The sequence below is a fragment of the Mesoplodon mirus genome (genome assembly GCF_964341445.2).
Source record: "Mesoplodon mirus genome assembly, chromosome: 2".
NCBI classification, from domain to species: Eukaryota; Metazoa; Chordata; class Mammalia; order Artiodactyla; family Ziphiidae; genus Mesoplodon; species Mesoplodon mirus.
Window position 1 is genome coordinate 3,649,521 of NC_138977.1, and position 27,105 is coordinate 3,676,625.

The 27,105-nt window shown below is 42.4% G+C and overlaps 1 protein-coding gene across 5 annotated transcripts in view; it reads left to right on the forward strand.

Annotated features, from left to right (window-relative positions):
- Positions 1–4,195: 4,195 nt before the first annotated feature.
- Positions 4,196–27,105, forward strand: part of GATB (glutamyl-tRNA amidotransferase subunit B) — an 81,083-nt gene continuing 58,173 nt past the window's right edge. For all 5 annotated transcript variants that reach the window (XR_014294785.1, XR_014294786.1, XR_014294787.1 and 2 more), the window contains exons 1-2: positions 4,196–4,399; positions 6,345–6,495. Coding sequence is in view for 2 of the 5 variants with exons in the window: in XM_082629334.1 (XP_082485460.1) it covers positions 4,224–4,399; positions 6,345–6,495 (327 nt within the window). In the remaining 3 variants the exon portion in view is untranslated. The remainder of the gene's footprint in view (positions 4,400–6,344; positions 6,496–27,105) is intronic.

A 27,105-nucleotide genomic window follows, 5' to 3' on the forward strand; every position in this document is an offset into this window, starting at 1 on the left:
TGCTTGGGAGTCCGCCTGCCAATGCAGGGGACGCGGGTTCGTGTCCCGGTCTGGGAAGATCCCACATGCCGCAGAGTGGCTGGGCCCGTGAGCCATGGCCGCTGAGCCTGCACGTCCAGAGCCTGTGCTCTGCAATGGGAGAGGCCACAACAGTGAGAGGCCTGCGTACCACAAAAAAAAAAAAAAAAAAAAAGCTTATGCGTCTTGGTGGAGTAGTTCTGTACCATTGTACTCCTCATAATCTTTGGACTTAAAATCAAGAGAACCATCTGACATCCAAAAACATCATGTTTTGAAACCTAAAAGCCTCTGATCATTATCTGTGCAAGATCCCGAAAAAAGACACTGCTTAGCTGTGTGTGTGTACAAACCCTGTAACTTTAAAGGCCAAATACCCGATTCCAAAACACAAAAGAAAGAGCTTCTTAGTGCATAGCAGAGATCTGACCACATAGCTTCTAGGCACGAGGAGTTTAACATGTTCTACTGCCAATACTTGCAACTCAGGAGCATTTTCTTTCAAATAAGCTGAGTCGGGGGGATGTGGAAAGGTGGAGCTTCCACACATAATTCCTGGCTGCTACCAGGATTAGTCAGATTTCTAGAAAAGCAAAAGCCTGGGAAAACAGCAAGCCATCCCTTGAAACCATATAGAAGAAGAAAGGGTGTGGAGAGATGACAGTTCATGGACCAGGCAAGCCTCACGGCAGCGATACACTGGCCCCATCTTCCCCAGACAGCCCTTCATCTCTACAAAGACCTTGGACAGGGTGTTCTATTTCCCTGTTTTGGAAGGAAGAAAAAGTTAATAGATTTCTTTGCCTCAAAGCAATCTTCCATAAAAAAGTAATTGTTCCCTCCACATCAGTATGTTACCAGAATAAAGACATAATTGTAAAAGAAAAGAAAATGAATCCTGTTCTCCTGATTGCCCAGTATGCATGTGGTCCCAGCCCTTTTTCTTCCCCTAATGACACTCAACTGGGTCCTACAAGGTGGTTTTTCTAAAAAGGAATGTCATGCTTTCAGAATGCTTTTTCAAAAACAGGCCCTTCTCTAGTGCCAATGTCCTTCCTACAATGTCCTTCCTACAATGTCCTTCCTATGACGCTGTCAGTGTTTGTCATCCATACATCATCTCAAGTGGACTTTTTTCTTTTTTTTTAGAGAATTTATCCTGACCTTCCTTCCTGCCTCCCCACATGATGTAACATTCAAGACAGCAGGCTAGCTGCTGTAGCCATAGAGCAGATAGAAACTAACAGTTGCACAGAGGAACTAAACTCACAACTGTGTTAAAAAATACTAAGATAGCCCTCTACGTCCAGCTCTGTTAGACTGCAAGGGACACTATGTTTATTAGTCTTCTAGATGTCTTTAAAGTGCTGCCTTTGCTTCCACAAAGCAAAAGTCATTAATCAAAGAATAGGTTAGTTAACACAATTTTCAGATTCAAAATTGTATACAAATCGATTTTGAGATATACTCCCAGGATACATTATTAAACTGAGGAGTGGAACCTACCTCCTTTTAGTTTTACTTGAAATTTTAATGTTTCTATTAAAATTGTTTATTTCATTAAAAAAAAAGGAAACTTAGAGCCACTTGTGTCATTCCCTCACATTGTACTCATGATACTGAAGAAGTTATAAATCCTAGAATACCATGTTTCCACACATCATTTTGCCCATCTCAAACCAGTGAAAGGATGAGAAAGAAAGTGATTACAATTAAACACCACTTAGATTTGGGGGGGAAATTATTTGTATTAAGAAACCAATGTGTTTATACAGATACCTGGGGATCTAGAGTCAAGCACAGAGGTAAGCCAGTCTGTTCCAACTCTCATATTCAAAGACTCTCTGAAGAATACTAAACAAAACCAAGCATGTTATTTTAGGTATACTTCCTAACTACTGCCGTTTATAAGTAACAACTCAAAATTCTGTCCTGGCTTCCATAGCTTTTTAGGGACCTGTTCTAAATTTATTTGTCCTGTGTCAATTATGTGAATAAAATAAGAGCTGAGAGACTCTTCCCTAAGAAAATGTTTTTGCTAGGAACCCTGTCCTGCCACTTTCTGAGCTTCTTGAAAATGAAAATCTCTGTGTCTTCCAGATGACAGCCACCTTTTCAGTGAAACCAAAATAACTCTCTCAGCTAGAGAGCTGTCAGTAAGAATTCTGATAGATATCAGAGTTGGCATGCAGGAGGAACGCAAGAGAAATGGTTCCATGGTAGGAGGTTTGCTGGGAGCCCCTGACTAGGCAGGAGGGAAAACAATGCACCCCTAGACACTAGACCAAGCACGAGGAAACCAGTGGGCTTTTCCGGAAATGACAGATAATCTTGGGGGAGAAGGGAGACATTAGGTCCTGCAGGATTTTTAAAGGACTACGTCATATGCGTCAAGCTGGAAGGTGTCCATTTGTTAAAGAAATCAAATACACTTCCATGCATAGGATTTCCTCTCCCTCTAGTGGTGGGGTGGGATGTGCTATTACTACATGATACTACCTCATAAACAAAGATGAGTTTCCATTATAGCACATTTTGCCCATAAATAAGGATTTTCATGAGGTGTGCTGCTCTCTCTTACAGTGGTTTCCAAACACCCCCAAACCCTTCATGCTAGGGAGTGAATTGCCTCCTAAGCAGGCTGGTTATCAGTGGGAAGGTAGCAAGGATCTCCTTGTCCTTTTGGCTAAAGAATGCCCATGCTCACTTCCAAGATACAGGATGCTCCTCTCCCCTGTAGTCCCGATCAACAGGTTATTGATCAATAACTGCAAATCTATCAGTGTGAAATATATAAAGTATGCAGCTTTCCCCCCTGCTCCATACCATATGCAGTTAGGCATCAATGATGCGTATTTGACTTCTCCTCTTGTATGTCTCCAAGGCAACCAAAGTCATATTTTCCTGCAAACCTGTTTCTTTTCTAGTTTCCTTATCTCAGTGAATAACTTCATCGGCTATCCAGTTGTACAAGCCAGAAATTCAGGAGTTACTTCACCCCCACCTAGTCTTCCACCATCATATCCAACCCATCACCAAGTCCTTCAATCTCACCCTCCTTAATCTATCTCACAGAGGTCGATTTCTCTCTGCCTCAACCACCCCACTATTTCATCATCTCCTTCATAGACAACTAGTACTCCAAAGGGCATCCACTCCATCCCTTGTCAAATGCATTCTTCACACTGCACTACTTCATTCAACAAATATTTCTGAGGGGCCTACTCTGTATTCTGGTAGTACTGTGTTGAATAAGGCAGACCAATTCCCCATTCTCAAGGAGCTAGTGGAGACAGGATATAGACATTAGTTAGTGTAAAATAGGGTGATCTAATAGAGCATGGTGAATGGCTATTCTAAATTGTGTGTTCAAATACAAGAAATCAGTGGGAGTTTCAAGAGGGGATGAGTTTTGAAGCAGGAAAACAGAAGAAGTCCACTGGGATGATGGTAGTTGCTATCAAGACTTCCTCGTAGGTAAGGAAAGTGTTTCAAATACTGGCCAGGATCCAAAAGAATAAGTTAAATGTTCCTGATGTTTGTCTCCATGCACCTCTGCTGAAATATAGTCCTTGTTATCTATGTGAAAGCATCCCATTTTCGTTAACTTTTCGGTACGTCTCGTCTACCAGTAACGTAAGCTCCATGAGCAGAACGGCCACAACTGCCTTGCTCATTGCTGAATCCCCAGTGCCTAAGAACTGTGTCTGGTATATAGTTGGCATGCAAATAGGTATTTGTTGCATTAATGCACAAATTGGTGTGTGAAGTGGAAAAGGAAACAGAAAAAATTACTGAGTGGGTTTGGGGTTCACGAAGCCTTCGCGGAGATGTCAAGGTCATTTACTTCAGCTCGAAAGGTTAACTGGGCTATAAAATCCTGGCCAGGTTTCTCCGCTTTGGATCTCTGGCACCACCTGCTCTCTCTCAAACTCACACACGTGCTCACAGCTACAAAGCTCTCCAACTCCCCGCTAGGAGTCACACCTTCCGACACAGAACCCCTCCCACCCTCTCCCTTATTTCTCATTCCCTCCTCTCCCCTCCCCGCCCGGTTCCGGAAGCCTTCGAGTCGCAGTGCCCCCTGGGAATAGTAGTCTTCCGGTCCGAGCCTAAAGCGGTTTATCCCTTTCCAGAACTACGCTTCCCAGAGAGCCTTGCGGCAGAGGGCGGCTGTATCACCTGACCAGGACTTTGGAGAGGCAATGGCGACGCCCATGCTACGCTGGTTCTGGCCTGGAAGGCGTTGGGTTTTCGCCGGGATTGGCGGCGGTTCTCGCCACGGAAGAGGGGTTCCAACTGGGTCCACGTCCAGCGGGAAGAGGGGACAGAGCTCAGTCGCTCAGCAGCCCTTCATCACGGCCCAGAAACCGAGGAAAGGGTATATTATTTCGTACCATTACTCCCCGCTTAAGCGTGAGGTGGAATTGCGGGACTGGACAGATAATGGCCACTACAGCCCAGCCTTCAATCTAGACGTTTTGGTGGGCGGGAGGTGCTGGGCTATAAGTTGCAGCGCTGAAACCTAAATGAAAGCACGAAACTGGCCCTCTGTCAGCCCCGCCCCCACACGTAAACCGCTGTCTGCAGGTAGACAGGCATATTTGGGTAATTCGCGAGTGTAAAATAGCACGTGTTTTCCTGACTCGAAAGCGGCACAGAAGAGTGGATTCAGTCACCTTAACTAATAGCACCAGTAGCGGGGTCGGTGACAGTAGAAGATGAATCTTATTTACCTAACATTTATTTAGAGCTATTACGAGTCAGCAGTGTTGTAACTTATTAGTCAGAAAACACCACCTATCTGTGGAGGCGTTTCATTTTGAACATGTGTGGCTAGACCTAGGACAATGCAGCCAATACAAGAGATCATCCCTCCGGTTATGTAGAAAGTGTTGCTTATTTTGCTTAATATCCACTGAACAGCTGTTTATATTTCACTATATGAGACCTAAATAGTTTATTTTTAAGTACAGAAACATAAGGCATGTGTCTAATATTCAGTTTTTCTTTTGAGATAGTTAGGTTGCCGTTATTTTGCTTTTCTGTTGGAGGAACAGAGGGAAAATGTCCAGAAACACTGTTTCTGTTCCTTTCATAAATTAGGTTGTCTCACTGTGAATGGAAAGTATTTTTTTCTCTCATGTAATGAAACTGCAAAAATACATTGAATAAGGTTTTGGTGAATGCAAACTTCTGGTAAGTTCTTCGTTTAATTCCTCTCAGTTACAGGTTGTGCTTCCCAACTTTAAAAAGAAGGAATTCATCAGTACTACAGATGTAGAACTTCATGTGTTGAAATGACTGAAACAAAACCAAATACATGTAAACAAAAATTTCGATAATATAGAAAATTGCTTGGGGGAAGAGCAGGATAGGAACAGGCAGACTGTGGAGAGAGTAAGTAGGTGTTCACCAGGTGATCTGCAGATTGCCCAGGATACATGGGTTTAATAATAACCCATGGAATAAGCACACTTATAAGAACCTGGAGAGACCTCTGTATGGAATGTTCATACAGACCCAATAGAGTAGGAGTGGCCAGATAAGAGATTATTGGAGCATTTAGGTTGCATTATTGCACCTTCTTAGGTTTGGTAGCAATCAAGTATAAAACAAGCAAAGGAACCTGACACTAGATCTTTGGAATTTAAAGTGATCTGGGGAACCAGAAAAAAAAAAAAAGCCACTTGCAATGGTTTAATGTTTCCCTTTGCACAAAATTCCCAGGAAGGGTGTCATTTAGTGGTGATCTATTATATCTTTGTCACTCTGGTTACTTTACTTGCAAACCATTGTTAGAAAATGAATTCCAAAGATGACTGAGAATTTCCCTTCCTTTTTAATAATGAGATGTGCAACTATTTACCATTATTTCTCTAGTAAAATCCTGATGTTTATGTTAATTGTAAAAACGTTCACAAGATCAGCTTTCTTCATTTACTGACCGATTAATTGACAAAGCACAGTTAATTTAGAAAATGCTGCTTTTCATTAAAGTCAGCCAAACAGTCACCACCTGATACCCATTTCTAAATTGTTTTCAGATGCCAAATTGTTCTTTTCTGTTACCTTCTTGTTTGCACAGTGAACTCTCCTTATGCCATGTTGTAAGTGAATTTTGCTTTGCCGGCCTTGTAGGTGTTCATTTTGCATTGCTTTTATTTAGTCACCAATACAATATGACACAGTTTTTAAAGTAGGATATAAAATTTTAATAAATTAAAAACACAAATAGAAAATTAACATTTGTGGTTTCAGCTCTTAGAAATTCATGCATGTTGACAGATCTAAGAACTTCTTAACCATTTTGTCTTCCTCTTTAGTGAACGTGAGTGGGCAGCTGTGGTAGGTTTGGAGATTCATGCCCAGATTGCCTCCAACTCCAAACTCTTCTCTGGATCTCAAGTCGACTTTGCAGCACCTCCCAATTCTTTGGTATCTTTTTTTGATGCATCTCTGCCTGGAACTTTGCCGGTAAGATTTTTATTGTATGCTGTTTCCATTACACAATGTTCATGTTTTATCGAAAATAACTCTTAGGAAATACTTGTCTAGGGAGCTTTGCATGAAGTGGGTTGGACTAAATGTTTTCCAAAGACTCATCTCTGTAGTTCTGTTTCTAAGTCTAAACGTCATCCGTTTGTTCATGTATTCATTCACTCATCTCACAAACTTAGATTGTTTACTCAGTACCAGGGTGTGCGGTCTGTGCTATGAACTGAAACAGAAAGATGAGCGACAATCCTTGCCTTTGAGGAGTTCAGAGACTAGCTGGGGAGATGTGTCTTATGCACAGAGTACTGTGTCACTGCTCCTGTGGAGGTCATATGTGGAGTATGGTTTTGGAACCCCATGCAGGGACTTACCGAATTCAGTAAGAGAAGGACTGTTGTGAGAAACTGGGGAAGCGATAGGGTTGGTTAAGGAGGGGTTGTTGGAAGAGCAACAACCTTCTGAGCTAGCTGAGAAGGCAGGCGGGAGTCAGGCTGATACATGGAGGAGGGGGAGGAGGGGGAGTCTCGTCAAAGGAAGCAGCATATGTCACGTGATATTACAGTATAAGGTCAATAATGATTGTGGTTTTAGAAAATTAAGAACTGGTCAGTAATGGAGAAAAAGTCAACCACAGTATGCTTTGAGTGAACTACTCATTTATCTCTTCATTCTCACTGAAACTGGCAATGACTGGGTCCAGTGTACTAACTCATCAGCACGATTTTTCGCATATATTTTCACATAAGTGGATGACGTTTTGAAGGAAAGAATGGAAGGAACAATGTGAATATTTGGGCTAATACATGGCTCATGGTCTGTCTGGGACACATAGTATCAACTGGGTGTGGGGTTTCCTGCCCTCCTTTCAGGGAATGTGTACGTGGTGGTGATGCGGGCAGGGAGAGGTTTCCTGGGTGAGTTCCACACTTTCTAACATTTAAATACAAGAGAAAACTGGTTGAACTGTGCACTGCCAGGTGTGCAGAGGCAGAGGTTTTCTTTTCCCAGAGTCACTGCCATGGAAGGTCATGGGCAGTGCCTCCAAAGTACCTGCTGCACCCAAGGTTTTGGTTATACTAGGGCAGTGTCTGTGTCTTGGAACTTTTTCCTTACTTGTGCTTTTTGTCATGGAGGACTCCTATTCCTGTAAACCATGCCTAGGGTCACCTTTGACTTGCTGTTGGGTCTTTCTGGGAGAAGACAAGTATAGGAGTGTCTGTCCCTCCCTCCCTCCTTCCCTCTGCCCTAGAGTATCTACTGATGGAGAGATTGTTTTGATTTGAGAAGAGACAATTTTCCAGTTATAAATGTACAAATTCTTTTTTGGGGCAGAGACTCAGCTATAGTAGAAATAAAGTAATATCTATTTAGACAAGTGAATGGAAAGCAATTCATCACAACACCTCTTCTTTCTTCCTTCTGAGCTCAAAACATTTTTTTTCCACGTGGTGGTTGGTTCATTATCAAGAGACTAGACATAACTGCTGAGTTCTTTCTAGGTTTCTCCAGCTGGGAATATAGTATCTAGCAAGGTATTTATTATAGTTCACATTGAAAACATCTATTTGCAGATAGACATGTTTTCTATAGATAGGCTCTTTACTTGTGGCTAACTGTGGTCAGATATTAGAGACAATTCAAAATGACTAAATGTCAACATGCTTTGAAGACATCTTGTTATGCCCCCAAAGAGGAAGATACTTGCCCAGTGATAGGCCTGTCAACATGATGGTGAAGTCATTTGGGTCATTGGAGCATTGAGAGCTTGTCTTACATTCACTAAATGACAATCAAAAGCTAGAAATCCAGTTTTGCTCGAGCTGGGTTTTGTTTTTCCTCTTTGGAGCCTACCACACTCATTGTTTGAGCAGCCTAATAGATTATTCTCGCAACAGAGCTAACCTTCCTCTTTTTCAGAAATGTTTCTGTCTTTAAAAGAGCTGTGTTGGTGTGTGACCTAAATTATAACAAAACTACCAGAATAAAACGTTGTCATTCCCACAGCCCTTCAAAACCCAGTGATTTACTTAGATAGAGATTTTAAATATACTGAAACATTCAGACAGTTGACCTTCTCTAAGCCTGTGGAGATGGTGTGTTGATGCTCTGATATTCTGACTATGCATTTGGTTATTTTTATGCAAAAAATGGTGACCATTTGTTAGATACACTGTTAAGAAGATAGAAATAGGCAACCAAAAGAACTTAGGTTATAGTGTCAAGTCTTTTTCTGTAGACCAGATTCATTTGCTCTGCTGGCCCATTAAAGAGAAAATATGATAAAGTGTGTCTTTCTGTAAGTATTTGATTCTCCCCCTCTCTTGATTGTGTCTTTATTCATTCGCTCAACTGACATTTATTGGATGCCTCCCATGCACTAGCCATTGTAGAAGTTCTAATGATACAGGTTTGAAGAAGGTAAAAGATCGCTGTGGGTCTTGTCCTCACGGAGCTTGGACAATTAAGTGGGCAATTGCAGTACTTTTCAATGAACATGCTGGTAGTGGAAATACAGTGTGCTCTAGGAGGGGCGTTCAACACAGATATAGGGAATTTGCAAAATTTGGCCAAATAAAAGTGAACAGGATGCACAAAGACCAGAAGAAAAACAGGGCTTGGCTTGCTCTGGGAACTGAAAGAAGTTCTGTACGTTGTAGCATAGAACTGGAATATGGTGTGGCAAGAGGTGAGGCCAGTGTGGAAAGCATAGTCTGTACCATACAAGCCCTGCTAAGGAGTGTGCATCCCATTGCAAAGAGGTAAGAAGATGTAAGGAGAGTACCGGGTCAAAGACTCCAAGGGACGGCATATTTTGAGGAGTGAGTACACAGTATCTAACTTACTGAGATTCAAGTAAGGTGAGGACTAGGCAGTGGTCATTGGATCTATTAAGGGGGATATCCTTTACAAGAAGCGTTTCCACGATGGGGTTAGAAGGCAGGTAGCAGAAAGTTGAAGAACTCGGGGATGTTGAGGAAGAGATGAGAGAGTGTGGGCAACTATTTCAAGAAGTTTGGCTTGGAAGGAAAAGAGAATGCAGTAGAGAATTCCCTGACAGTCCAGTGGTTAGGACTCCACGCTCTCACTGCAAAAGGCCTGGGTTCAGTCCCTGGTGAGGGAACTGAGATCCCGCATGCTGCAGGGCGTGGCCAAAAAATAAATAAAGAGAGTCAGTTTAAAAAAAAAAAGCCTCATTTTCCTTAATGTTGGAGAAACTTGAGATTGTTTCAGTGCTGATGAGTTATAGTCAACAGTAAGGTATCGTCCACTTAAAAATATGTTAAGAGGGTAGATCTCATGTTAAGTGTTCTTACTGCAATAAAATAAGATTTAAAATAATGCTGATGAGAAGGAGCCAATGAGGGGGCAGTTAAAGAGGCTTTTGATTAATGTGGCAAATTGAATGTATACATGTTAATCTGTCCTTCTCCTACCCCAAAGAAACCCCACTGAAATGACAGTGAAAGAATTCAAAGTTACAAACCTATGAGAGGATGAGAGAGTAGACCAGCGTGCATGAGAGACGGTAGATGGAGGAGGGCCTGACTTGGGAGAACGAAGTTAAGTGTAACCCAGGAAAAGGACAGAAAGCCTTCAGAAAGAGACACTAGACAGAAATGAGATGGTGTGCCCTATGCAACCTCAGAAAGGGTCCGGATGTGAGATCAACAGGTATTGTGGAGGGCCAGAGGGAGGTGAAGACAAAGGGATTAATTCAGAGTCTGAATACAGAGCAGTTAGACCTGAAGTCCTCTCCTGCCCCTTGGTAGCTGCCCTACCTTCATAGGAATCTATAGTTTGGGGAGAAATTCAGCTTGGGACACACTCCCTCTAGAGACCCCAGGCAGAGCAAGAGGTACTGGTGTCAGAGAGTGTCTGTACTCTGAACCCCAGGGCCTGCCCAATCCTTTCCCTGCCCCGTTTGAGGAGCTCAAGTGAACTGCTATGGCCATCTCTTCTCTTTCCCACCTCCCCCAAGCAGGAACCCATAGGAACCTGACAGAACTTGACATTTAGGGGGATCTCAATTAAAAAAGCTACCTGGCCACCTCATTGATTGTCCTAGAATGAAGTTCGCCAATCAGCAAGCCCTGGATATTTACATAGAATGCTTAGTCAGCATTTTAGTACCTTACTTTAAAATATAACTAGACTGGGAGTTCCCTGGTGGTGCAGTGGTTGAGAATCCACCTGCCAATGCAGGGGACACGGGTTTGATCCCTGATCTAGGCAGATCCCACATGCCGCGAAGCAACTAAGCCTGTGCACCACAACTACTGAGCCTGCATTCTAGAGCCCGTGAGCCACAGATACTGAAGCCCGTGCACTTAGAGCCCATGCTCAGCAACAAGAGAAGCCACCACAATGAGAAGCCCACACACTGCAACGAAGAGTAGTTCATGCTCGCTGCAACTAGAGAAAGCCCGCATGGATCAATGAATACCCAACGCAGCCAAAAATAAATAAATTAAAAGTAAATAAATTTTCTTAAAAAAAAAAAGATCATTTCAAGAGGTAAATTTTTAAAATATATATATGTGTGTGTGTGTGTGTATGTATGTGGTGTGTGTGTTTATATATATATGTGTGTGTGTGTGTATATATATATATATATATATATATATATATATATATATAAATTGACAGCCAAATATCACCAGACATTTGAAGAAATTCTCCAATGTAGTGGACAGAGCCCAAAATAAAAAGAAAACAAAAAAATAAGAGGCACCAGATAATGCACAGGGTAAAAGAATTCTTTAAAAATTAAAAGCTTTTATAAATATCCTTAGAAAGATAAGAGAAGGTAGCTGCATCCTTGAAACAAGAACATGATACCACCATTTAAAAATAAACAATCAGGGCTTCCCTGGTGGCACAGTGGTTGAGAGTCCGCCTGCTGATACAGGGGATACGGGTTCATGCCCCAGTCCGGGAAGATCCCACATGCCGCGGAGCGGCTAGGCCTGTGAGCCATGGCCGCTGAGCCTGCACATCCGGAGCCTGTGCTCCACAGTGGGAGAGGCCACAACAGTGAGAGGCCCACATACTGCAAAAATAAATAAATAAATAAATAAAAATAAAAATAAACAATCAGGGACTTCCCTGGTGGTCCAGTGGTAAAGACTCTGCCTTGCAGTGCAGGGGACGCGGGTTTGATCCCTGGTCAGGGAACTAAGATCCCACATGCCTCAGGGCAACTAAGTGCACATGCCTCAACTACTGAACTTGTGAGCCTCAACTAGAGCCCACGTGCCACAGACTTCAGCGCCTACGTGCCCTGGAGCCTGCACACCACAACTAGAGAAGAGAAAACCCACACGCCACAATGAAGAGCCTGCGCGCCGCAACAAAAGATCCCACTTGCCTCAACAAAGACGAGCCTGACTACACATCATTACAGCTACACTTGAATCTCAGAATGTCAGGGTGCCCTCCCACTCTATTTTTCTAGGTTAAAGTTATGATTGAAAAGTAATTGGCATATGAAATGTTTTTATCTCACCTGAGATGTATAGAGTAGTATTTTTTCTGAGGATCACTCTTACCTCTTTTAATCTTGACGGCGTTACCCAGCCTACTTCCCGGTTGCCATCACTCAGGAGAGGAGACCAGAGTGGGGCCTGTGCAAGGACTCAGACCCCGAATGCCTTGGGAACCATGATTTTGATTATTTTGCTCTTATGAAACAGCTATATGATTTTTTTTTTTTTTTTTTTGCGGTACACGGGCCTCTCACTGTTGTGGCCTCTCCCGTTGCGGAGCACAGGCTCCGGACGCTCAGGCCCAGCGGCCATGGCTCACGGACCCAGCCGCTCCGCGGCACGTGGGATCTTCCCGGACCGGGGCACAAACCCGCATCCCCTGCATCGGCAGGTGGACTCTCAACCACCACGCCACCAGGGAAGCCCTGTATGATTTTTTTTTTTTGTACTAATATGAAGTTTTTCCTCGAAATTCTTCTTCTCCATCCTAGAGAGAAGCCAGCCCCAGAACGGTGAATACTGAAGCGTTGTTGTGAGGTTTCCCCTGTAGTTTTTCTCTCCGTGGACTTGAACCAAGTGCCGCTGCCATATCGGCCTTTAAAGTACAGGCTCAAGTGGGGCCTCCCCAGAGGGTCTCATCATTTGGGGGGAAAGTTTGTATAGTTTTTCAGTTGGCTTTTCTTTACCAGTTTCTGGCTTTTATTCTCAATATATTTTTGCTAAACTTGTTTCACAAATTTAAAAAAAAACACAAAGATCCCATGTGCCACAACTTAAGGCCTGACCCAACGCAGACAGAAATAAATAAAATAAATAAATAATAAATAAATCTTTTAAAAAATTAAAAAATACACAATCAGAACAAAAGCTCTTAGAAATTAAAATTAGGATGGAAAAAAAAAATCCAGAAGAGTCAGAAGATAAAATCAAGAAAATCTTCCAGAAAGTGTAACACACATGCAGTCGGACAATCGGGGAAAAAATAAGAAAATTAGAGAATCAATCCAGGATGTCCAACCTCTGATTAATAGGAATTCCAGAAGACAGAAGAGAGGAAGTAGACAAGAGGAAACTATCAAACAAATGACACAGATTAATTTCCCAGAATTGAAGGACATGAGTCTGCAAGTCAGAAGGGCCCGCCAGTGACCCAGTGCAAGGAATAAATAGCCTCCCGTGCAGAGCTGTCATCATGAAGTGTAGAATTAGAACACCAGGGGTAAAGATAAGATACTAGAACTTACAGAGAAGGAAAGTCACACGCAAAGGACTGGGAATCAGAAAGGCATCGGACTTCTCAAAGCAGCACTTAAAGCTGGAAGATAATGGAATGGTGCCTTTAAAAATCGTAGGGGGAAAAAAAAATCATCCTAACCTAGAATTCTGTATCCAGCACTATAAATCAAGTGTAGCAGTAGAATAATGATATTTCAGACAGGCAGGTTCTCAAAAAATTGTCCTTCCATTAAATGGGAACCTGCTGAAGTCATGGAGAGGCTTCAGATTGCTGGCTGTGTAGCAGTGGGAGAGGAGATGGCTCCAGAACAGAGAGGTTTTGAGAAGAAAAGGGAGGTGGGGAGGGAAGAGCAGGTATCTAATGCTTGTGTAAATAAGAGATTTTACATAGAAACTGGAGTCTTTTTATTTATTTTATTGAAGTATAGTTGATTTACAATGTTGTGTTTCTACTGTACAGCAAAGTGACTCAGTTATACCTATATGTGCATTCTTTTTCATATTCTTTTTCATTATGGTTTGTCGCAGGATATTGAATATAGTTCAATATAGTTCCCTGTCCCATAGGACCTTGTGTATCCATTCTGTATATATGAGTTTGCCTCTGCTAACCCCAAACTCCCTGTCCATCCCTCCCCCACCACGCCCCGCCTTGGCAACCACAAGTCTGTTCTCTGTGTCTATGAGTCTGAGAAACCAGCCTTTGAGAATAATAAGGAATAGGCAGTAAGAAAATAAAGCAAATGATAAAATGAAAGACCTATCGACTCCAGGAAGAAACAAAACGTTCAAGAAAGGACATGTAATCAGTGTGTACTTTACAGCTCACTGGAGAGACATATTTACATAATAATAATAGAAACACCAACCACTCATGTAAAAAAAACTGTGATATAATTGGGATACTGGCAAGTAAAAGAACTAAATTCTTGTCTACCATAATCAGAAGTCATGTCCTAAATTGATAACGTAAGAAAAAAGTAATGTAGGAATATGCGTCTGGAATATTTTGGGCCACAGATTAAGGGGAGCCTCTTTTTCCTTTTCAGGCCCTAAGTTGATTGATTGGTTTTTGCTTTTGGTTTTGTTTTTTTAATTGGCTGTTACTATTTCTTTTAGCTTTTTATTTTTTTAATAAGATAATGAGTGAAAGATTTAGAGCTCCCAAGAGACAAGTTATTAGGCAAAAGGTTTTTCAACAAAGTTTTAAAAGTTTTTATATAAAGATAATATTAAGTAATAGTCAGATATCACCTCTGCTGGTTTCTCAGCCTTCTGTTGGTGAAATTTTCTCTTTTTTGTTCCCAAAGTTCGAACAGGGACAGCGTCCCACCTCTTCCCCAACCTGTAACTCCCACCCTTACCCTACTCTTAGGAGGAAAGGCTCATCCACATTCCAGATCCTTCACAGCCAAGTTCAGGCATGTGGCAGGAGTCCCTGCTTCCCCATGGGTGGAATGACTTACCTACCTACCAACCTGACTTTTCCACTTCAGTGTCATTCAGGTCATCGTGGGCTTGCACTTAGGGGCGGCTTATGTTGTTCTCGAATAGAAATGTGATAAAGTAACAAGCACGGGTAAATTCTATGGGACAGAATAAAACATAAAAGTATTGCAAAATATCTCCCCTCGTAACTGATACACATTCTCTCTTGGGAATGGCATGGGCCTAGTCTGGTGGCTCCATCTTCTAAAAACAAGAACATTGGGTCCTTGGGACAGTTTGTCAAGTCTGTCTTTTCCCCAGATTAAGGAAGGATTGTTACGTGACAAATGGCCAATAGCCTTGGCCAGAAAGTGATGGATTTTCCAAAGGTCCCCTGGCACAGCATAGTATTTAAAAATAGGAAGGTAAATACCAGACATGACAGCTCAAAGATCTGAAGGTGGTTCAGGACTAGCGGCGGAGGGTGGCGGGAACTGCTGCTTTTCGTTGTAAATTGTTTCTAAATACGTGCCTCTAACATTTTGTTAAACAATCAAAAGTTAGGTTTAAAGGAGTGACATACAGGGGAGAGGAAATTATTGATAGGATCAGGTTCCTGAGAAATCAGGAGCTGTCCCTGGAGTACAGGGGGAAAGACAGCTCTCCCACTGCAACCTCAGGGAAGGGGCGCCCCTCCACCCACAGCTAAAGGCAACTTTTGGGGTTGGCTTGTGGAAGGTTGAGGAGGCCCCCATCTGATTTTTCCTTCTCTAGCAAACACTGTTTCTTGCATCTCACGCTCCTCCCGGGTGCTCTTTCCTGCCTCTGTTAGTGTGTCTTGAGTTCTGGGTCTGTGGGTGATCCACTCTCTCAGCTTTGCTGGCCTCCGGTCCCTTCTGTTTCTCCCTGGCTCTTGAATGACAACGTAGAATCCCAAGCTGACAGTTCTGTCCCCTCAGCACTTGGAAGACGTGATTCCGTTGTCCTCAGACGTCTGTTACTGCCGACGAGAAGTCTGTATCCTTTGTAGGAAATCTGTGTTTCCCCTCTGATAGCTTTGGCCAGGATATGTCCAGGTATGGGTTTGTGTCTGCTTATCCTGCTCAGTACTCAGTGGGATATCTCCACTTAAAGACTCGCCCCTGGACTGTGGCGGCATCTCTGGAAGGAATTCATGGTGACTGTGTTAGGGCCCATTGGGCTTTACTGAGCAGACAGCTTCTCTGTTCATTTATTGGCCCCCAGCTGTCACGCCGCTTGGATGGTGCCGCCCTTCAAGCCCCACACCCACGCCAGGAACAGGGCCGGGGGCTCTAGGTGGGTGGCCTCCTCCATATCAACTCCTCAGTTGGTGGCACAAGATTTTCTGGCTGGACCAGGATTTTGTGGCTCCCGGCTCCCTGCCCCCAGTGGAATGCCAGCCTTGATTCTGTGTCATAGGTGCTTGAAGTCGCCAACAACTGGTGTCTGTTCAGTGTGGTTAACAATGCTGATGGTAGGAAAGTCAGCTAACGTTTACTGAGTGCTTTCTTTATGTGTGTGTGGTTATTTTAACCTCATAAACTTTATGAGGCAGTTCCTGTCATTATCCCAGTTAGAAAGTAAGTGGACAAGCTAGATTCAAACCCTGTAGTCTGGCTTCCAGGTTCATACTCTTAACCCCTTTGCTGTTCTGTCTCCTGCAGTTATACCCCTGGGTGATGTGGGCCCCAGGAGATTTCCTTTCTTTTGAGCTTGGCTGTGTGTATTTATAAATTTATATGTGTATGTAAATGTCTGTGTGTGACGCCATAATACTTGTTCTCATCCCCCATGTCCCCCCGCCCCAGCATGTCTGCACCTACCAGCTCTGTATCACTCAGGCTGCTGTCTTTACCGGTGGTTACAACCTCCCCCCTCCATTCTGATTAGTGACCCTTCTTCTGAATGTTTCTTAGGACTACAGGCACTTTATCTTCTAATTTTACCTTTAGTTTTAGAATTATGTGGAATCCCACCATAAATCTTCAGACTGAAAAGGTTACTCAGTCTATTTTCCTGCTGGTAGGCAGGATTACAGCTAAACCAAGGACAACACTCTTTGTTTTTATTAGCAGGCATTCAGCTCCGCTCCTTGCTTTGACCTAATAAGACCCCTTACTCTGATACAGAATCTCCCTTAATTTATTAAATCATTATTTGTCTGTAGAATTATAGACAGAATCTTAGGTTATTTGCTTCGAGTCAGTTATTTCCTATTTATCAATGTCATTCCAACTCTCTACTTGTAATAGTTTGTATGTGAGATGCGAAATGGGAAGAAAAATAGGAAAGGAAATGTATTTGTTTGATAAAACGTCTTGAGATATACAAGTCTATTTGTTCACAATTTACAAATGTTTCCAGTAATGGCGAGATTTCCGCAAGGCATCAAGTCTGTTTGAAATTTATGCCTGTGCAGACCACACACACACACACACACACACACACACTCTCTCTCTCTCTCTCTCTCTCTCTCTCTCTCAGTGCTTGCTCCCTCCTGGTGTTGATCCCTGTGTAGGAGAAAGCAAAGCGAAGAGAACGTTGTTGCTTTGCTGATGCCGGCTGGTGGGTGGCTCGTCGGTCTGTGGCCAGGAGGTACCTGCTGCTGCTGGTCAGGCTGTGCCACATTCCATTAATGAGAAATTAGTACCTCTAACATGTTAATAAACAATACTGGTCGATTTCATTTCAAAAAAAATATTAAAGAAACTAGTAATTCTGCTCTTGTTTTACTTGTTTGAAAGCGTTTATCTGTACATAACACGGAACTGCCTAGTAACTATGACTGCCTTTTGCTCCTAGAACTGGAGAAAGGGCAATAGAAGCTTTCTTCCCCATGCGTATGCAAGAATGTTCTCCGCTTTTCTCAGGATCAGCCTGTCTGAAAAAGCCTTGGGAGTTTTCCATGTCAGAGATATTTTAGATTGGCCCTGGCAGCTATGGCATGAAAAGTGGAACTGAGATATTACTTACCCATTTTACAAAACTTTTCTTTTATTCACAAGAGTGTTACTACTGTTAGCAAGCAGAAGGGGAATGAAGAGAGAGGAAAATCTGATGTGAATAAATCTAAAGTGATGCCTGCCCTCTGGGAACTAACAAACAATGCAGTTACCATGCTTTATGTTGGAGATTTCTTCTTGAATGTGTATGCAAATCGCTCTGAAAGGGATCCTGCCCCTTTAAGAAAAGATACTGTGAATGCTTATGTAAAGTACTTTGAGATTAATTTATTTTTAAAATTTCTTACAGCAGATTTATTTAAAGCTGGGTAAATCTGCAATATTGTAGCTCTCTGAACATAGCAGATATTGGTAATAACTTTTGTTTTGAAGGACCTAATAGATTTAGAAATACTTCATAGTTCTAGAGAGCATTAGGCTGAAGCGCTCTTCTGACCCTTAATTCTAAATGTAATTATAAACCTTTTTTAACTCAAGACTTCTAAACAAAATAGAAATTCAAGAAAAGAGCATTCGGGAAAAGTGTTTAAATGCATACATTTATAGTCAGATCTGCATTTGCCTCTCTGTCCATTCACACTTAAATGATGGTTAGTTATTTGACGAAGAAGACAAAATGTGACAGTTTTCTATTAAAAGGTTTTTCCGTTTCAGTGATTTGCTTTAATGTAACCTGTAGAACTTATAATTACGTTGTGCTCTCAGACGCTAATCTTGCTGTTGTCTGAGCCACTGTTACACTTTTTCCTCATCCCTCTGTAGAGTGGGGTGTTCCAGGGGTTGCATTGTTCTGCCCCGTGACCCTTGCTTCTACAGAAGAGGTGTGTCCGCGAGCTCACACGCACACAAACGTGGAGAGGCTCCCTATGAGCTCTTAAACTCTCTGATGGTCCAGACTTGTCCTCTGACGTCATTAACTGGATTTCCCCCGTGGACTCGGCTGACGCATGACCATCATGGACCGTCATGTCCAGTAGGCAGCAGGACCTCCCCTCCCTTTGGGGAAGCGTTTAACTCCTTCCTGCCTTGGATCTTTTTCCAGCGTTCGGTGGGTTCTTGAAAGCCTCCCTCTTCACGACCATTCTTCCTTCCCCCACGCTTCTGCCATTCTCACATGCGGTATTCCCCACAGTGAAATCTAATACTAGTGTTTCTACATAGTATCAATATATATTTCGCAGTTGACTGACCATCCTTTATGTATGTTGTTTATGGGGATTTCTGTGTTTGATTATAAGGTTCTAAAAAGCAGCTCATAGATCATACTCGGGCCACTTGACAGTCCCTTGCACAGAACATGTATATATAACACCCATAATAAATATTTCTCTATATAATTGCAGATACTTATGAGCACATACATGAGTCCACTTGAAAGAATATTCCAGGTATCTAAAACCCTTTTGATATGTTTTAGCTTCTTTATAGGAATCTTTCTAAAATGTATTTCCGACTTTTCTCCTTTTAAATAGGGTATGTTGATCATAAGCTAACCTTTTCTTGATTGCTCAAGGTTATCAGCAATATGTTGTTGTAATATAATGGTGCCTTCAGGGTCTACTGAGGTGTGTAAAATTATCTGATCCTACAGGAAATGGCTAAAGATAGCCTTTCTTTTTAGGTTTCATATTACAGTCTTTGTGATTGCAGTCATCTACCCGTCAACTCCTTCGTAAAGCTACTGTCAGTATATTTGATTCTAGGAACCACTTCTTGCTCATTTTTCACTTCTCAATTATTACTTCTGGTCTGCTCCAGCCCAGAAAGCCAGATGATTGCATTTCTTAATGTAAGTAAGAACAGACTCTGGGTAGAGACCTGTCCTACAAAATAAAGTACACGAATGGTGTGAAGCTAGTTTGCTTCTCGACATTGTAAACAGTGTGAGAATAGAGTCGGAGGAGATCCTGGAAGTCATCCAGTTTAGTCCTTTTAACTTAGATGAGAGAACTGCTGTTGTGACTTGCCCGGCCGTCACTCAGTGACTTCATGTCCTAGTCAGATTAGAACTCGTGTTTCTGACCTCACTTTAATGCTCAGCCTCCAATCTCTGTTCTACCATAACTGTTGGAAGTCTGATTTATGTAGCTGCTATTATTTTGCACGTATGTGTATATTACAAAACATGGATACCATCAACTGGTGTATATGTGGTAATGTTAATAGATGTATGTCCACATACTGTACACACACACAGGCATTGACTGTTCAGCATTGATGCTGATCATATGTGCTGTTTATTAGTGTCCAGTAGGTGAGAGATCTAAATCTTGGGGGGGGGGGGAGAAAAGAGGAAAAGAGTGCTGCTTCCAAAGAAGAATGGGTGAAAGGAGATCTGACCGAATAAGCTACCAGTTCAGTGCCCCGGACACTGGATTTCTCCAGACCCCCCACTAAGAGAGCAGCCCTGACTCTGGGCAGCTCCCAGCGATACATTTTACCATGCAAATAGTAGCCATAACGAAATATTCTTTTAGAATCTTTTATCAATGTTTCATTCTGGGAACTTTTCTCTACATTTTCTTCCAGTTCACTAATTCTCTCTTTGTTATATATGCTCTACTGTTTAACATACCCACTGAGTTGTTTGTTTTTTGTTTTTTCACTGAGAGTATCTTTTATTTATAGATATTCTGTTTTTCTCTTTCAAACCTCTCTTGTCTTTTTGAAAATATCTTGTTCCTTTTTCATGTATTCAGTTCTTCATTTCTTTGGTAACGTTAAATCTAAATATTTTATAGCCTGTGTTCAGAAATTCTATTACCTGAAGTTCTTGGGCTATCTTGTTCTGCTTTTTGATGTGTCTGCCGATTCTGGCAAATGGTAGATGATCTTCTTGTTGTATTTTGTATTTTGTATTATGAAGTCACGTTTGACTTTATTAGCAGGAATCTTCTGGCTGGGGTAAGAGTGAATCTCTCCAAAGAGCTTTTACTTGGGCTTTTGCCAGATACCCCAGGTCTAAGCCAGGCCATTTTTCATGTTTATCTCTTAGCTTGGGGGTTCTCAGACCACAGAGTTAGTAAATTTGAACCCCAGGTTCACCTGAGAGCAGGTTGTGGCAATCAATTCTTAGGGCAGACTTTTTTGTTTTGTTTTAACCTAAGTCTGGGCTGAGACTTTACTACAATTGAAATTTTACAGGAGGGAACAGAGGGTGAGACCACGTAGCTGGGTCTGCAGCCCAGGCTGTGAATGTGAGCGACTTAGACTCCGAATGAGACAGGAAGGCATCTTTGTGTTTCTCTTAGGCTTCCTTTCCTCTGCCACCGAGATATCCTTCCTTTCTGATTGCAGCTGAGGCTGAGATCTGTACACCTCCCAGCTCATCCTATCCGTCCTCTTATCACAGACACAGATCAAGTGATTGAGCTCTTTCCAAATTCCCTCTGGTTGTGCAAGGATGCACACTCTCCCCCATTGCCTTTAAAGGTTATCACTTTCCAAAAGCAATTCAGCCTAAATGAATTGTTCCCTTCACCTTTGTGTGGAAATGGTGATGCCATCTTGTTCCTCTCAAGGGACAACAAAAAGTAAGACAGTAGAATTAAGAGGGACAGCGGATTTTGGTGGAGGGAACCCACGAGGAAGCCGAGGGGTTGTTTTCCCATCCACCCCAGCCTCAGGGAACCTGAGGGACCTTGTCTGGCCTTCTCCCCAGGTGATTCTCTGACGCGGCCACATGCTCCTTTCTGGGAAAGGAACGTTTCCAGGCAGCACACTCATCTCCCCAGAGATTCATCCCTGAGCAAGAAACCTTCAGTATTGGGCTTAGGGCTTTTCTCCCATTTCCACATCCCATTAGGCAGGTTTATTTTCCCCTCAGAATATGCCCTTGGATGAGACATGGAGTACAATAACACCAAGCCCTTGTTAGAGAAGATAGCGCTCTACTTAGAACTCCTAAGTGTTTAAAACGAATTTAGTACACCGCTGCACCCACAAGTCTGTAATGCTAAAAAACGAGGCGGGAATGTGTAGAAAATAAACTGAAAACACATTACCAGAGGTGCCCAGGAGTACGAAAACTTAGAGGTCTTCTGTTGATATAAATATACAGTAGTTTAAAAAATTACCTAACACTGTTCTGTGACATAGTTTTTGTCTCTGCCGTTCAAGCAGCTCATACTGGCTTTGTTCTGGTGATTTACGTTAGAAGCCTATAATAAAAATGCAGCCTGAAATCATGCAGCTGGGTACCATTCATTTTTCTTCCACGGACAGTTCCAGAGCTTAAAAAATTGCAGCAGACCTGTAAAAGCTCTGCACCCACAGGACATGCATCCTCAGCCATGACAGCTGGCTCTCTCTGGTTTCTTCTACTCTATGGAGTCATTGGTGAGGCTGTTGGGGTTTCTGGATTGGTTTAATGCGTACTAGAAAAGAGTTTCCAGGAAGGTATTGTGCGGTTTTAGGGCATCAGTAAAAATAATACTCCCTTCCCCTCTTGAGTCAGAACCAATTGAGAAATCAGCATAGAATTAAGACAAATGGAGATGAACCTACCAGCTTCATTACTGATAACAGCTTGATTGAAAAATGTAACATGGGGCTTCCCTGGTGGCGCAGTGGTTGAGAGTCCGCCTGCCGATGCAGGGGACACGGGTTCGTGCCCCGGTCTGGGAAGATCCCACATGCCGCGGAGCGGCTGGGCCCATGAGCCATGGCCGCTGAGCCTGTGGGTCCGGAGCCTGTGCTCTGCAATGGGAGAAGCCACAACAGTGAGAGGCCTGCGTACCGCAAAAAAAAAAAAAAAAGTAACATGATATATCCAAATGGCTTCTAGTACTTTCTGCCTCAGTTGAACTCAGCTCCCCCAAAACCGTAGGCGTTTCACTTGCAGAAAGCTTATCACATGGCCAGAGTAAACCAGAATATACCATCTCGGTGGGCATGCTGATCAGAAAGAGCTGAGACGGGCTGTGTTCTGGTGATTTCTACTAGAGCCTGTAATAAAAATGCTGGGCCATAAGGAGCCAACCACTTGTGCTCGATTCCTTTTCCCAAAGTCACTCGTCAGAAAAGTCACTCCTCTTTGAGGACAGAAGAATACGGAATAGAGAGCAGAATCCAGCCACATGGAAACATGGGGGCGGGAGAATGGAGGGTGCTCAGTTCTGCCTTCGTTAGCCCGAGCCAGTTTTACTGTGTCTGCCTTGCATCTGGGAGTAGGTGTGAGATACTCTTTTGGGGTGGGTTCTGTGGAATTCTTTCTCTACACCACAGGTATAAACACCTGTCTTCTGAGGCCATTGGGATAGACCTTTCTTACTTGACCATTTCCAGATGTATTTTCAGCTTCATATTTAGTTTGGGGGAAGAAGTTGGCTATTCTCTACACTGCAGCATCTTGGGGAATTTTTCTCCTTAGCTCTTTTAAAAACCTTGGCCAAGTTAAGAAGTCATTTGCCATTGGCATCCCAAATATGACAAGCATAGGCTTGGTGATTCTGGCATAGTTAGTGTAGTCAGGCTGGGCTCCTCTAAAGAGCGTTTTGTTACTCATGGCAGAGGGTTCTTGCTAGCGAGCCTTCATGTTTCCCAGCCTTCCACCACTGGTTGCATCCTTATAATAAAGCCTGGGTGCTGGGGCAGAGAGAATAAGTGGGAATCAGAAAACGTTAGTGTTCCCAGGAGCCTTAAAAGTACTCTATTCCAAATTTTGATGCATGAATCTCTTTTCTCAAGTATAAAAGCAGGAAGCATAGTCAATCAAGAGTCTTTGTCATGCTCTGCAGCTTTCTTAGGAGATGCAGACAGGCAGTAATATGTGATTGTCAACAGCATCTTGAATTTTCCGTGATGCTTGCCAACTCATAGACCACCCAAGTGAGCAAGGTTGGGGCTCCAACCCCAGTTGGTAGGAGAAGAAATTGAGGGCCTTCTGGACTTATGCAAGGTCACAAGGTCAGGAACCCAGTTAAAAATAGAAGTGAGACTTGCCTGGTTCCCATTCTTAGCATAAAGCACCAGACTGCATTCCCTTCTGCAGAATTTGCTAATTGTTCATTTCTGACAACACAACAGGGAATTTTTCCTTTATAGCTGGTTGTAAACATTTAAGATGCCTGTCATCACTCATAACCTTTGTTTACTTATCACAGCTAGCTAGCTCTCTTATTTACGTATTTCTTGTTCTTTTCCATTTTTACTTCTATGCAGAGAAGTTAATGTATATGAAAGCACTTCATAACTCTCAAGTGGTATGTAAATGTTACTTGTTATTATTATGGTACTCATATTCTTAACTTTGCACCATTAAAATATTATTAATACAGATAGTACTTCTATTTTATAGTGGCCAGTAGGTTTCAGCACTTAAAATGGCACAGCTCACAACAGCATGAATGACAATTAATATGAAGTTCTTCATCACAGATGTATTTCAGAGAAGCACAAATTGAGAAATTGCCTGTGTGTTTACATAGTGAGGCAACAGAATGGAAGCATTAACAGAAAATAAGGTACCTATACAAATTTGGGAGACGCTAAAAGTACTTTTCAACTAGAAAAGATATAACTGGGGAAAATTATTTTCCTACCAGGTAAAAGAGCACGTCTTCCCTTCATATTCTTGTTTATATATATGTTGTCTATACTTATATATAGATGGTACAGAATTCCCCGTTAACAGATTTTTCACATGTAAAATGAAATACTTAATAGTCCTGTGAGTGTTGCACTATATACTTCATTATCTACACAAGGAACTTAATGTGTTGACAGCATAGGAAAGTTTAAACAGATTATAGTAAGTAGAATATTTTCTTTTCTACAACCGATTTTCAGCAATGCTGAATGGGAGCTTCCAGTACACATGTATGGTTTACAAGTTAGCATCCGTTTAAATAACTCCGGCCTCCTCTAGGCTCTCCTCCTGACTTTAAGGCATGTAACATCTCCCCATCCTCTTAGGTAGGAGAATTATCTACTCCTTTCTTCCTCCCCCAGACTTTTTATTTCGAAAGAATTCAAACTTACAGAAAAGGTGAAAGAATAGTACGTTGAACGTCCATCCTGCACCTAGATTTTTTTTTCCCCTTTGGATTAGCCATTTGAGAGTAAGTTGCAGACATCATGGCCCTTCACCCCCAAATATTTCAGCATCTGTCTCCTAGGAACAAAAACATGCTCTTACTGATGGCTGTATAATTATCACCCTCAAAAAAGCTTAACCTGGTTACAGTACTGTTATCCAAGACACAGTTCATGGTCATCTTAGTATTAGCCTTTAGTTACTTCTTCCCAACCCAGGATCCAGTCAGAGATCACACACCACATTTAGTTGTCATGACTCTTTAGTCTCATTTTTTCCTTTTCTTTGTCCTTTCCCTTTCTTTCTCTCTCTCCCCAATTTCTTCCTCCTGCTTTCCCTTTTTTTCCTTTCAGGACATTGACATCTGTTTAGAGTCCAGGCCAGTTCTTTTAATACCTACTCTTGAAGCAAACATAGCTAAGGAAATAGGGGGTTTGCCTTATGAAGGTTTGTCTTTTTTTTTTTTTTTTTTTTCCTTTTAGCCTCCATGATTTCATGGCTTGCCGTGAAGCCTCTAAGGAGATGCCGTATACCTACTGGATGCATAAAATACAGGATGGTTTTTTCTTCCTGAAAACTTGTGTCCTGATAGACTCTTCCAAAGGCCCACTCCTCAGGGCATTCCTGGGACTGAGGAACAGAGCCAGTGCACTTTCAATAGGATGGCAGGTGTCTCTGGGAATTGCTTTCGATATTCACAGGCCTTGTTCCCTATCCAACTTCCCTGTCCATACCAGTAGTGAATACCTCGCTAGCTTTTCTTACAGTTCAGTTGGTTCAAGCCAGTTGCTTTGTTTCTCAGCAATAGTCAAAGCTTTCAACTAAGTACTAACCTTTTATGTAAAGATAAAAGTAGATCTCTTTCTGGGTCATTAGAGCTTTTCACTCATGAAATTAATGTTTCTTATCACTATCACTGATTACTCTTTTTTTTTTTTTTTTTTTTTTTTTTTTGCGGTATGCAGGCTTCTCACTGGCCTCTCCCGTTGCAGAGCACAGGCTCCGGACGCGCAGGCTCAGCGACCATGGCTCACGGGCCTAGCTGCTCCGTGGCATGTGGGATCTTCCCAGACCAGGGCACGAACCCGTGTCCCCTGCATTGGCAGGCGGACTCTCAACCACTGCGCCACCAGGGAAGCCCACTGATTACTCTTAATATGAAAAAGTTTGTCATTCCATTGAATCTCTAGGTCTTGGGAGTAAATTTTAGGGTAGGTTAGAAAAGATGTGGCCATTTCAGTGTGGGGGCAATGATCTAAAATGAATGGATTTGTATGCTTTAGCCTTTTTAATAGTAATATACTCTTCTTAAAAGCTATAAACAAGAGAAAGACATATTCAGAGTTAAAGTTGGGGGAAATCTTTCTCCATTAAAGATCCTGACCCGATCCCAAAGTTTTATTCAAAAAGGACAGTTATTGGGACTTCCCTGGTGGCGCAGTGGTTATGAATCCACCTGCCAGTGCAGGAGACACGGGTTCAAGCCCTGGTCTGGGAAGATCCCACATGCCGCGGAGCAGCTAAGCCCGTGCGCCACAACTACTGAGCCTGCGCTCTAGAGCCCATGAGCCACAACTACGGAGCCCACGAGGCACAACTACTGAAGCCTGTGTGCCTAGAGCCTGTGCTCCGCAACAAGAGAAGCCACCGCAGTGAGAAGCCCGCGCACCACGACGAAGAGTAGCTCCCGCTCGCCGCAACTAGAGAAAGCCCGTTCGCAGCAACAAAGACCCAACACAGCCAAAAATAAATAAATAAATAAAAATTTTTAAAAAGGGACCGTTATTTTTTTCCCTGAACAAACTCTTTATTTTTTTTTATTGAAGTGTAGTTGATTTACAATGTTGTGTTAATTTCTGCCATACAACAAAGTGATTCAGTTATACATACACTCTTTTTTAATATTCTTTTCCATTATGGTTTATCATAGGATCTCGAGTATAGACCTCTGTGCTATACAGTAGGACCTTGTTTATTATATCCATTCTGTATATACTAGTTTGCATCTGCTAACCCTAAACTACCACTCCGTCCCTCCCCCACCCCCTTCCCCCTTGGCAACCACAAGTCTGTTCTCTATGTCCGTGGGCCTGTTTCTGCTTTGTAGATAGGTTCATTTGTGTCGTATTTTAGATTCCATGTATAAGTGATATCATATGGCATTTGTCTATGTCTTTCTCTTTCTGCCTTAGTTCGCTTAGTATGATCATCTTTAGGTCCATCCATGTTGCTGCAGGACAGTGATTTTTTTAAAACGTGATTCCCATGTCTCCTTCATGCCTTCCTACATCTCTTCTCCGCAGACTCTCTTTGAATTTCAGAAGTAGCTGGGATCTTAGAAGACAGGAAGTCACAGATATGTGGTGGGCAACAATGAGATGGCAGTAAAAATGGACTCAGTTATCTGGTGTTAACTGTT